The 13,455-nt window shown below is 44.4% G+C and overlaps 1 protein-coding gene and 1 pseudogene across 13 annotated transcripts; one reads left to right on the forward strand and one right to left on the reverse strand.

Annotated features, from left to right (window-relative positions):
* The first annotated feature begins 838 nt into the window (after positions 1–838).
* LOC119366741 lies at positions 839–5,632 on the forward strand. Of its 13 annotated transcripts, XR_005176111.1 has the most exons (13): positions 839–1,793; positions 1,942–1,995; positions 2,302–2,386; positions 2,682–2,888; positions 2,990–3,175; positions 3,742–3,931; positions 4,052–4,169; positions 4,249–4,425; positions 4,524–4,649; positions 4,732–4,865; positions 5,252–5,315; positions 5,436–5,503; positions 5,571–5,606. XR_005176111.1 is itself a non-coding variant. In XM_037632488.1 (12 exons), exons 7-12 carry the CDS (start codon positions 3,760–3,762, stop codon positions 5,259–5,261), a joined length of 663 nt encoding a protein of 220 aa, XP_037488385.1. In that variant the 5' UTR covers positions 847–1,663; positions 1,745–1,793; positions 1,942–1,995; positions 2,302–2,386; positions 2,682–2,888; positions 2,990–3,175; positions 3,742–3,759; the 3' UTR covers positions 5,262–5,557. The 13 variants fall into 13 exon arrangements, 5 of the variants coding, with proteins under 5 accessions (XP_037488396.1, XP_037488385.1, XP_037488376.1 ...); XR_005176109.1 differs by having other exon boundaries at positions 5,252–5,503; positions 5,571–5,632; XR_005176110.1 differs by lacking the exon at positions 5,436–5,503 and having other exon boundaries at positions 5,252–5,435; positions 5,571–5,628.
* Positions 5,633–8,555: 2,923 nt separating this feature from the next.
* LOC119366808 overlaps positions 8,556–13,455 on the reverse strand; it is a 6,647-nt pseudogene continuing 1,747 nt past the window's right edge.

A 13,455-nucleotide genomic window follows, 5' to 3' on the forward strand; every position in this document is an offset into this window, starting at 1 on the left:
GCGTCGGGGCAGACGAGCAGCAGCAGCAGGGGAAGATGAGCAGCAGCAGGGGTAGACGAGCTCCACCGGCGGCAGGGGAGAAGCAACCGCACGGGCGCGCGGGCAGGGGAGAAGGAGAAGTAGGGGCTCGCGCGGGAGATCGAGGAGGAAGCACGCGAGCTCCTGGTCCAGTTTCCCGCGACGCCCGAAGGGGATCATGGCCGGGAGGAACTGCGGCGGCGCACGCGCGGGAGCTCGAGGAGGATCCGCGGGAGCTCAAGGAGGACGCGCTGGAGCTTGAGGCGGGCGCGGGTACGTGGCGACGGCGGCGGAGGACTTCCTGGTGGGCGACGAATCGCGTAGCTAGGCGGCGCCGGCCCCTGTCAACGGCGGAGGAAGGCGGAGGAAGAAGACGGGGATGGAGGGACTTATTTGAGATGATTTTAAATCTGTGAGGGCTTTTTAGCAAAATTACAAATGAACTAAGTCTGCGAAATGTTTTTCGGGACGGAGGGAGTACAAAAGAAGAAGAGAAAATCTCCGTCGGGCTCAACATTGAGGAGTCCAAGCGCCTCCCAGCAGAGAGGGCGACCGCCACAGCAAAAGCGGTCCAGCTGGCGAAGGAATAGGCCCATGCCACAATCGACTCACCATCATCAACTCCTCGTTGTCGTCCGAGAGCGGCACGGCAACGATCCTCCTCGGCCGTCGATGCTTGATCGCAAAAGAAAAGGACCGGTGAGGAAATCGGCGCCCATCTTCGTTTAATTAGTCGATCTAGCTAGCATCTACTACTACTATAAAAGAAAGAGAGGAGCAGATCCAAACAATCACATCCATCCATCATCAAAATCTAATGGCTCTTAATCATTATGTGTTTAACGCTGCCAACCACGCAATAAGGCGCTAACAGTCCATCTATCGCTAACCCTACCCCGCAGTCAAAAGAATAAAAGAAAAAACCGCTGCCCGCACGACCTCTCACCCCCTGCTCCTCGACCTCTCGCTCCCTGCTCCTCCTACCGCACCGTTCGCCGCCCCACAACCGCTCGCCGCTTCGCCGCCTTCCGCAGCCGCGCCCCTTCGCCGTCGCCCACCTACTGCCCTTCTCTCCCTGCACTTTTCCACCCTCACGCAGCCGCCGCCAGCGCCTTGTGCCCCAACGCCGCTATCGCCATCACCTCCTCCCCATGGTCCGCGAGCTAGACGCGCTGCCGGGAAGAATCCACCATCTACGGCCTTGCGGCGCTCGCCGGGGACACCGCCGCCGCCGCCTCTATCCTTTCCGGATGCCTCTGTCTCCTCTCTACAGCGGCCTCCTCATCTCTTCACGGCTGCTCCAGAGGTCGCCCCCTCGAGCATCGCGTCCTCTTCTCCACCACCACCTCGCCGCCGCCTCCTCCCTTCGGTTCTCTCCTCGAAGCTCCATCAAGTGGTCACTGCCGCTTGCTGCCTCTTCTCTCCTACAGGACGACGCCTCCCCATCCACCATCTGCCGCCGCTGAACTGGGTGGCAGTTGCGGCCATGGGGGAGTAGGGGTGGCATGGTCTTCATGGTCGTTATGTACAAGAAGACGAGGACGGCAGTGGGGGGAACGAGCAGCGAGGCCGGAGCTTCACTATGGATTTGAGGATGCAACTCGCTGGCCACCATCACCGTCCGCAATCTGGGCTGCCCATTTGCGTCTCTCCATCTTCCTTCCCAATACTTAACTTAGTTCTTTGACAGTCTAATTTCAATTTTGTCAATTTATGGCTTTTCTAGGCAATGATGTGAGACAGAAAAGAAGAGGAAGACGTTGGTGAAGGAGAGGGTGAATTCTCTCTCTCACCCATGTTTATTATTGCATTTTAATTTTGATGTTATGATTTCTTCTATACCTGTTTAAATTAAATTATTTGGACCGCCTATTTTTTCTTGCAATGGATAATTTACTTACAAGGCTTGTCTTGTGTGTGTAGGCAGCACAAATGTACACCGCTGTGGCCAGGTTATTTCATACGACACAGCCACAGGTAATGCTTTGGACTTGTGGCGTTAGTACTACAGTTGTTCTTTGCACATGCTGAATTGTGGAGAAATATAATGACATATATAGTTGTTGCAGTCAGAGGTGCTCCAAGTTAGTATTATTCCTCTTATTTGGTATCCTAGATTAATGGGCACCATTCTTAGTAATGCCACATATATACAGATACTGGTTATTCATCTGTTTCCATTGTGGAGTTAGGTACTGCCTTCCTTCCATCTTTTGTTGGCAAGCAACACTGACCTCACGCATCTACTACTCTTTGGCTTGGCTATATTGGTACATATTTTAGGTGATGTACATGAATGACGGCAGATGGTTGAGGATTGAGGGAATGTAGATGCGACTAGCGAGCACTTACTCTGAGGTGCTTTCAGGTCACTGATTGCTTTCTACCCTATACACACAACATGTCCCTCCCTTTATTTATGATTTGAACAGGATATTACATGGTGTTCAAGTTCTATTATATTTTATTCCTCTATAATTTGGTCCTAAAGATGACACCTTCTAGAATTTGGTTAGCTATGTTCATGTCATGCTTGCTTCTCTTACACATGATTGTACTTTTGCCCTCGAAGTTTTGCTTTCTCAAGTTCTTAATGTTAGAAGCATTATTGTTCTAAGTTTCAGTTGTACTGATCATGGCACTACTTTTTCTTGTCTTTGTAGATGATGGTTTAATAAGACTGTTTGGACAAAATTCTGATTTTTCAACACTTGTTCCATGTGCGAATATTCTGGGAGCACCAACTCCAACTGCTGACAAGGTGAAGCTTATGATCAGTACAGCTTTGTTTGACATTTGGCTGGGCTAAAAAAAATATCAATGGGAGCTTTGGACGGCCCGATTGCATTAGTGCCTGTGGTTGCGAACGTGTAAGCCTGCATCCTGTGATCTTCTCTTTGACGGTTCGACTTTGCTTCCATATCTCCTCCTTCGGTCCTCCACAGCCTCCATGACCATTGTCCGTGCACAGCCGCCGTCTGCCGCAGCTTCGTCAATCGTCCTTCTCAGGTGTCAGCGATCTTAGGCGTGAGGAGCGAGCGACACACCGTTCCCGTCGACGCCGTCGTCCGTCGGCATCCGGTATTGCTGTACGCTATACCTGTACTGATTGTGATTGGCGTCCCATCCGACACCAGAACGAGAACCCCTTCAATTTGTAAGTTTATTTCTTCTTCTCTTCTGATTATTATCTTTTACGATTATATAGGAACTATGATATTATAGATTGCTCTTCAATCTTCATTTAGAAAATTGGATCTTGTCAAATCCAAAACAGCTGAAAACAAAATTTCCAGAAAAAAGAGATAATTGGATCTCATTTTTAGGCCATCGATCGTTGCATGTTGTGTGACTGCGCCCCAAGTTTAGTCCATCGATCGTGCGTGTTCTCCCCGTCTTCTCTCGCCTAGATCAGATAAATCTACCCATGTCTGGTCTATTGCAGCGGCGAAGCCACGCTATACCTATGTGGTAGAATGACTAGAGGAATTTAGCAAGTCTACGTAGCTACTAGATGCATGCACACCCCGTTGCTAAACAAATTACTTAAAGCTGACTACACAGTCCATGTGATATCATTTCCTGTCAGGGCTATCAAAATTCTTAGATGTCAGGCTTTTTAACCTTTTTTTTGCATGTTGCATATGAATTATGATACTATTCCCTAGAAAAAAATTATACCTATATTTGAATCATAGTTGTATATGAATTTCACTTTTGCAGAATGTGTTAGTCATAGATATGGATATTGTTGACCATAAAAAAGAACCTATCAACAAGAGCACGAAGGTCATGTCGTTGGAAGAGACTAAAACCTCAGCAAGTTCTATACAGCCTACAGATGCGCAGATAGAAATAGCCAATTTACGTCATACCAAACCAAGAAGAGCAAATACAAATATTACACCACAAGGTACTTACTTTCAGAGTGATTATCAACCTTTTCATTTCATTGGTCTTTTTTTTATGAAACTAATTTGGCTTCATGTCGCCCCATGACTGATTATATTTGCACATCGGACGAAATTTCCAGTATTAAATCAACCATGTCCTTACCTGAAAAAACTATGTTGGTGCACATCAATGATGCATTATTATCAAATGCAGAGATGAGGTGCCTTAGGCATGATGATGTGTTTTTGCATGACGATGTAAGTCAAACCACACAAACTCTCGTAATTAAACATTAGTGTCTTGAATTTTAAATGTATTCTATCATTGAAATTACAGGTAATAAATGCATATATATACTGTATAAGTGCCCAGGAGCATCTGCAAGATAGAGTGGGTGGAATGGTACATATTGCAAGCACGTTTGTGTCTTCCCTGCTAAAGAACGATGAGGTAGACTGGGCAACACATCGCCACATTGTAAAACGAGTGAATGCTTTTTTGGAGCATGACATGGTCAGTCTTAACTCACTACACTTAAATATAATAATTAAGCACATTTTTACCTGAAAATGGTTATGTGTTATATAATATTTAAATATTTATTACTTCAGGTATTCCTTCCAGTTAACATCAGAAAATGCCACTGGTATCTATCAGTAATCAATGCGAAGAAACGAGAGATACAGGTACTGGACTCGCTTGGAGTTGGAATGAGCCGAAGTGACCTCACTAAGATGGTAAATGTCTACTTCTTGTGTTTTCCTTCATACATTACATTCTCTTTTGCCTAATATGTAGTGACATTTTTCCATTTAATAGTTACAAGGACTTGACCAGCATCTAAAAATCGCATGCAATATGCCAGAGTTTAAGAGAGGTGATAGGTGGCAGGACCTCGATATTACGAATTGGAAAGTCGTAGAACAGCTCCAAGAGCCAATCCAAACAGACGGGTATGATGTTCACATCTCATAATCTGAACTGAGTTATAGATAATTTATGATAGAACAGAAAGTCTTGTGAAAACAATATTGATACAAAAATATGGTCTTATTTGTTAGCCCAAACATTGAGGTAATAGATACGTTGGACGATGCATGGAGACATGTACAATGAGCATTATTACTTGTTTAAATACTTTATTTATATTGACATGAAAGCCTAAAGGAATATTTCGATAATGTAGCGCGTCATCTGGATTGTTTATGTTAATCTGTATGGAGTATTGGACAGGAGATATTTTGTCTGATCAGATCACTCAGTTATCTCTCTTTTCTTAATAGCATATTTCATCTCAAATGGTGCTTTTTAACCAATTATATTTAATTACTATATGCAGGAGGACATGAAAGAATTTCGACGAAAGATAATTTGATTAAGCGCAACTGGACATGATCTACTAGGTGTAATTTCTGTGATCGGGATGAAACTATCAAGCATCTTTTCTTTGATTGCCCGATGGCGAGGGTGTTGTGGCGCTCGGTGCAAATTGCCTTTAACATTACTCCTTCAAATTTGGTCAGGTCGTTTTTTGGAACGTGGCTGGTTGGTATAGAGGCCGAAACAGCTAGACAAATTTGAGTGGGAGCATGTGCGTTGTTATGGGCAATTTGTAACTGCAGAAATGACTTGGCTTTTAACAGAACCATTTTTTGCAGGTTTTATTCCGGGCTACTGCGCTAATCCGTACGTGGTCATTACTCACTCCGACGGAGGCCAGGGCGCGTTTGGTTACTGGATCTGTCCGGTGGGAGATGGTAGCGCGGGATATCTTCAACCGGTTTGGATGACGGTCATGTAATAGGATAGGCGCTTAGTTTACCTATCTCTCTTTATTATGCCAGCCGGTTGTGGCTTTTGAGCCTTGTTTTACTTTGCTAGCTCTTTGTGAGCCAGCATCCTTTATTGCAGCACTTTGCAAGACATTGTTGAACTATTTTATTTATAAATGTGGCCGTATGCATCGTTCTGATGCAGAGGCAGGGGAATCCCCCCTTTTCGGAAAAAAAATGAAAGAATTTCGACGAAAATTAGCTGTCATACTATTGGAAATAGAACTTAATACGTTAAAAGGAAGTCCAATATATTATCGTTCTGACAATGAAGAAAATGTATCTAATTCTGATGTTGAGTTTCTGGAGGACCGAAAGCGTAAGCAGCAAGATTCACCCGATGGAGCCAAAGACAAAAGCCCCCTTCCAAACCCTATCCGGCGTAACCGCAAGATTTAGTTGATGAACTATGCAACCACATCATGTCAATTAATGATGCTAATTCCCTGGAGTAAGCAACATGTCTAAGAAGTATAAAGTTTCAATGTACACTATTACAATGTTACAATTATTAACTGTTTGTTGCCTACAGGGAGTGGGTGTGAAGCTCTAAACCCCATCCGATAGGATTAAGTCTCAGAAGGATTCAAGGTATACTCCGCAGGGATCAGCCGTTGGACATTGATTGTTTCAACATGGCTATACGTATACTTGCATGTGACAAGGCCTTACTCCTCATGTGCGCTTTATGGATCTACAATTTTGTGTAAGTTACCGCAGATCACAAATTATATTAACATTGTCACCATCATGTTTCTTAACCATTTCTTACCCAGATGTCCATGACCGAGGCCGCCCTCACTTCCGCACGAGATTTAGATTCGCGGGTACAACCAAATTTTCAGGCGCTAGCATCATTGCTCCGTAGCTCGACTTAGACTACAACATATCATCACACAATTAGGTAACTTTGGACTATTTTATATGGTTGTCGTGATTAATGTTTGTTCTCAATGAGTGTTGCTTGTAGATATTGCTTCCTCATGCATTCCTCAGCCACTTCATCTTGTTCGCAGTCGACAAACATGCACGTCAAGTATCTATTTTGGACCCACTATTTCTGCCCTTATTCCCAGAGAGATATGCGTTAGAATTTCAGAGGGTTGCATTCTACCTGAATGTTGCACTTGAATTAGCACAACCAGATTGGAAGTCTGATACATTTGCCTAGCCACGTAAAGCACCAATTGATGTTCCGACGAGCCTAGACCGGTCAGTTACTCTGAAAATCACTCTGCATGTTTTATTTTATTGTCATAACCTCCGAAGATAATGATATTGTATTCATCTACAGGAATGAATCTGGTTATTTTGTTTTCAATTTTATGCTCTGACATGGTAACAAATTTGTTCGTCTAATTTGCACGCTGAGTATTCTATATCACACGTTCATAAAAAGTTTGAAGCAAAATTGCATCCTAACATCATGCATTGCTCATGTAGGACGGTTATGAGTTGAGAAAGAATATTTTGATACACTTACTCGAGTATGATGCGAATGAAGCTGAAGACAATATCCCATATGATGTACGACAAATTCTCAAGTGCCTCAAGTAGGAAGTTAATAAGAGATGATAAACGGGACTTGATATCTATGCATCAGTAGTCACACTGTAGTTTTTTTCCTCAAAATTTATTTTTCATCTTCATGGGTTTGTTTACTGTATTTGCCATATGTTGTGGGCTATTTATTTATAGACATGAATTTTGTGATGCAATATGTTTTGGAGACTCAAAAAATTAAGCTCCGGCGCAACATAGATGCATCCATTATCTTCTTTTCAATTTTATTATGCTCTTTGGGTTGGTAACAAATATATGCAAAGGCATGTAAAATATATAATTTTCCGTCTGTCATAAAACTCTCGGTCGGTATCCACCGACCCATTACCGACCCATTATTGTCAATCCCTACCTATATGGATTTGCATGCTACTTAATAATGCATGTGCAATTCACGTTGTAGAGGTCTGGACAAGGGAATGACCATACAAATTGACGTATTTGTCTTCTTTCTCTAAATAAAAAAGGCTATATATGCAAAGGCATGCTTGTATGTCTTTTCTTGATTTGTAATATTTTTTGGTGCAACCAAATTATCTTTATATGCATGTTATTCTCATATATATTTGGATATTAGTCTAGACGTGCATTTGCACGTGCACGCTTACTAGTTTTAGTTAATCTATATATCCAAGTGGATGAACTTGCTTTTTGGGGCATGATTGTGCAAAATTTTAATGCCCTGTGTTGTATGATATGATGCTATATTCCTATGTTGCTATGTTGATCTACATAGTGCTTATCACGTTATATGGCTTACATGGACTTGAAGGACGGATATGAGGACCGCCCGCAGATGCTCAACAGCGCAACGGTCCAACAGCCGCCACGCGCCTTGGCATGACTGCTGCGTGCCGTGCTTGGTCGCACCGTGCCGACATGGCGAGCTGGTCTGGTTCCTCCGTGGGTTCGTATTCAGCATGCTGTGAGTTCCACGAGAGGCAGCGGATCAGGATCTCGTCTTCGGCATGCTGTAGGTTCTTCCTGGAGGATTGAGCGGGCGCTGCAACTGCAAAGCCGTTGGACCATGGATCCGACTTGCAATGTACACTCCACAGTGGCACGGTGACTCTCCGGCATGTGCCGATGATGCATCATCCAAATAACAACCGGTCCAACTGAAAATATGCAATGCTACAAAGAGGTCTAATAATCAGAACATTGAACTGACTAGCCTACTTGTAAACCACTGCATAGAGGCATAATAACAAGCAAACCGCACCGCAAAATACCAGAAATGCAACGACATAGTACTACTTAACATACGCTGATTATATAAAGCTTAATAAAGTGCTAATACAAAGGTCCATACATACGTAGGTAGCAAGTGAACAACGATAGCAAGCCACACGGAGCAGGTTGATTTAACATACTGTGCAACTAAGCCGAATCAAGATGCTATATGATCGGCAGAATACTTCAGACATTACCAACACAGGCATCCTCCTGATGCGGCGCAGCCTGCCGCTGGAGGGGGGACAGTCCAGCGAGGCGCACAGGCTGATTATTTTTGAAGCCCAGACCACCCGCGCCCGCCGTTACCACCTGCAAAAGAGTAGGGGGCTGGGCAGTCACTGGGACAGTGCCCAAACTGATTACATCTGAAGCAGAAACCAAGGCTGCCGTTGCCGTTTCCAGCTGAAGAGCCGTGTAAGGCGGCCTGCACCGCACAGTCTCTAGACCAGTGCCCAGGCTGATTGCATTTGCTGCACAGGTGAGCTTTGGATGCAGAAGAGCCGTACGAGGTGGCCTGCCATGGGCAGTCTCTAGCCCAGTGCCCAGGCTGATCGCACTTGCAGCACCGGCGAGCATTGGATGCAGAAGAGCCATATGAACTCGGCGTGAAGCCCCAACCTGTTGCTGGTAGCTGGATATCCATGGCTGCAGGGCAGTTCTGCACCTTGTGCCCAGTGGAGCCACAAGTACTGCAGGTATATCGTGCTGCTGATGGTGCTGCATTAGGCATCCCGCCAGATACCTTAGCTTGCCGTCCGGCATCTGAGTTGGTGAAACCAGCATTCACAGCAGTAGCAACACCATTCGCACCAGGTGCTGAGCCTCGGCCATCCGCCAAAAGGCCATCAAATGCTCCAAGATCAAAGACACGACTCGTATTTGATGTGTGGCCCAATCTTTCAGCCTTCATGATGCTGACCTTCATACACGCCTCGTCACCAAAGGTTTCTTCCTTGACTTTCAGCTTCAACAGAAATTGCTGATAACAGGCCCCATGTATTATTCCTGCGAATCGTGCGTCATCTAGATCCACATTTTTTATCATGAAAAGCTCTTCCGCTGAGAGGCCAATTATTTCCTGGCCAGCTTCTTGGAATGCAGTAGCATTGGTAGTCCCGGTGTAATCCTGGATCTTACACTGAAACAAGTAGCGATGCTCACAATTTTGAGAGCTCTGCTGGCATTTGGGACAATGCCACATCCCATCACCATTATTTGTTACCTTTCTGTTGCAGCGCTTACCATTAACCTCCCTTGTGCAAGCTGGATAAGAAAATTTATCGGTGTTGATGTGTGAAATTGTAGCTTCAACAGTGACCCAATCTGGCTGATCTGATCGCCCCAAGTTCTCGTCCTTGATCTGTGCAACTGTTTTTCGGGAATACATCTTGCCCATGCTTGAGATTTCCTGAGATAAAGAAGTGCAAACCGCTAATTTCCCTTCAGTTATGTACCACTGCATCAGCTTTTCTGCATCAGGCAAGTCTGGATTTATTTTTATCAAGCTTGAGCTGATTGTGGCCACAGATTTGCCGTTGAATTCACAGATGCGGCCACCTTTCAAGGCAAGTATAGGATTAGAACCAGAAATGCACATCGAGTGCAGCAGCTGACCTTCAGCATTACAGACATTTCCCCATAAGGTTATTTCCACACTGCAACCAGACATGTCCTTCAGTTGAAGGGTTTTCTTCTGGGTTTCTGTGCCATCCTTCCGCGTTATCATAACAGAAGGGCTAACTGATGTAACAATCCCAAGCAAGTCAACCATAGCTCCATTGTCCATATTTACTATTTCACTGATCGGTTGGAAATTGTATTGCTGCCAAGGGATGCCGCTGTCGTCACTGCAACAATTTTCTATAGATGTTGAACTATCCAAAATCAGTTCATACGCATTGTTTAAAGGGTTAAACAACTTGTGTGCTGGTTTCAACAATCCTCCAGATATGAAGTACACATTTCCAACAACAAGTTGGTCAGAGAATTGAGCAACCATCGAACCAAAGCATGTTGCACGAATTTCTCCACCCTGTGCATCAAGGAGATCAAAGGATAAGGCTCTCCCGTGCAAGTTATCAGTTTTTGCAGTGACCCTACCCTTGATTGTCCATCTACCTTGGTATGGGTTCAAGGCAGCAATAGGGGTGACATAAGGAGTGCCATTGTTAGCAACAGATCCTCTATTCACATATACTCGAGGTGGCTGCTGACACGAAAGCTCTGCAGGGCATGGGCCAAAGCCCTGACCACTGGGACGAACTGCAGGCATTTTCCCTTGATGAGAGTTCAGTGAAAGCTGCTGCATCTTGGCTTTTATTGTGTTTTGCTTTATCACTGAACTATTAAGTCCACTGAGCGGCAGATTGTTCACAGCATTTTCTGCCCTTGCGGCAATAGAAGAGCGCAAGAGGCCTTGAGCAGGAGAAAATGCCATGTCAGTAACACCTTGCTCAGCCCTTGACCCATGGATGCCTAGACTACCAGATCTGATATTTGGTTGAGCAGCATTGACCTGATAACTTGAAGGACTCCCGATCAGTGTGCACTCAGTTTGCACCACTTCAAGTTGGATAACAATGATGACCCTGAAACGAAAACCCAATATACGTCAGAAATATTATAGAATTGTCAATGGACAAGACATATATAAGTAGCTCTATCAGAGGAGAAGTTTCAAGGAATGGACTCCATTTACTGTTATGGGCTAAAAGTAACAATGTAACATACATCCTAGCAAGAAACCAATAGGATTAGAAGATACTAAAGAGCAAGTTATTGCAATAGGAAAGATATATGTTTAATACTCCCACCGTTCACAAATATAAGATGTTCTAACTTCTTTTCTGATTCGGATGTATATAGGCTTATTTTAGTCTTTATGTTCACTCATTTCAGTCTGTATGTAGTCCATATTGAAATATCCAATACATCTTATATTTATGAACGGAGGGCGTAGCAAAAAGAAAGATAATTTGGGAAAGTAGAGATTGCCGATAAGGGACCCTTATACTCTGCTAAAATAAAATGAAAATAAATAGAGAAGTTTCCTAAGCCCAAGCCTCTCTTCCACAACAGGAAGAGCCCTGTCACCAGATTGTGGAGGCTGAGTGACATATCCCCGAGCTTCAAACGATTATCCTACCCAAAGTATCTTGTTGTGGATCAAGGTTAACATTTGGTATCAGATGGTTAGCAGCAGGGTTTACAATGCTCAGTTAGTGAGCGCCATGACGTGGCTGGCTTCATGACTTCCCCACCAAGGGCTCTTCAAAGGCCATGAAGACTTGGAAGTCTGGAAACATTTCTAGTGTATTAGGGAATTTGAACAGGATTTGGTAAGAGTTTTGTCAACCGCTTTGGGTGTCACTTTGGGAATGCCACTTTCTCCTGAGTGTGGCACAGTGGCACTTGATCCTGGCATGACCGACCAGTGTGGGCCTGGGCAGGCTCTTGTAAAAGAATGATCCATTCAGGTTCAGGCTCCTGAGGATGGACATCATTCAATCATCAGAAATAGACACAGACTTCACTCCTCTCAACAAGGTGGATTCTAGAAATGGAACCCCAGATGCCAGCTGTCTAGCAAAAAGGGTTGTAATGTTATGGCCTAAAAATATGGCACATCCAACGCAATTGGTATGTAACACACGTCCTAGTCAGGAACCAGCAGTATCAAAGAAGATACTAAAGAAGTAAAGATAGTCAAAGCAATAGGAAAAGACCAGTAAAAAAAGCAATAGGAAAAGATATATGTTAATTTAAAAGAAAGGAGAGATAAGAGTTTGTTAGGAAAGTAGAGACATTATTTTTGGTGGTCAAGTCAAGTCTTCTCTCCCTACAGAAGGGACCCCATGTACTCCACCAAAATCAAGCGATGAAATAAACGAAACTTGTCTAAGCCTCAAAACTTCTCTTCCACGCCAAGGAGGAGCCTTGTCACAGGAGTGTTGTTATGCATGTCTATATACATCATATTAATCTCGACAAATCAAAACAACATGTAATATTAGACGTGTCACAATAACTAGACAAAGAAACTATACAAATCCACTTGGTAACAACTAATAGACATTGGTAACAATCAAAAGGCAAGTTCCCACGTGAATGGGGAGAAAGAAATGAATCTGGAGGTTAGTTTGATAACACAACTGTTGAAGTGGTGGAGAGCATTATATTAAACAGCTATAGTGGTGGATACATAAGGTTTAAGAAGTCTATAGTCCATATTGTGGTGGATACATATTGTTTAAGAAGTCTATAGTCTATATAATTCAAATCAGATTGTGTATAAGGATGCAATATACTCTGTTTTTAAGGCGTCCCTAAGGCGTCGCTTAGGCGACGCCTAGGCGTCAAGGCGCCCCCAGGAGGCAAGGCGTCGGCCTTGCCTTACATGTGTGTCTAAGGCGTCCGCCTTAGTCCTTAAGGCGTCCAAGGCGTCCGCCTAGGCGCCACTCTGCCTGCCTTAGGCAAATAAGGACGCCTTAGACAGAGCTGGGTGGTTTAGGCGGGAAACAGATAACTGGGAGGGAAGGAAAGGGCGGGAAACTTTGTTTTGGCGCCAACAGGTACTAGAGGGAGAGAGAGAGAGACCTGTAACCATTTTCAGTTTCCCCCCACCCCCAGGCTGGATCTGAGCTTCTCCCCCTCCTCTCTGGCAGCTTCCCCCTCCTCCCCGGCAGATCCCCCTCCCCTCCTACAGTTCCTCCTCCTCCTCTCCTGCAGATTCTCCATCCTCTCCTGCAGATTCTCCATCCTCTCCAGAACCATATGGGCTCTACAACCATCAGTTGCAAGGTGTGTATGGCTGTATGCCTAGTTGCCTAATGCCTACCAAATTCTACTTAATTCTGTTGCTTACAAGTCTCTAAGGCGTCGCCTCGCCTTATGCCTTAGCGCTTAGGCAGTG

The sequence above is a fragment of the Triticum dicoccoides genome, chromosome 1A, assembly GCF_002162155.2.
Source record: "Triticum dicoccoides isolate Atlit2015 ecotype Zavitan chromosome 1A, WEW_v2.0, whole genome shotgun sequence".
NCBI lineage: Eukaryota > Viridiplantae > Streptophyta > Magnoliopsida > Poales > Poaceae > Triticum > Triticum dicoccoides.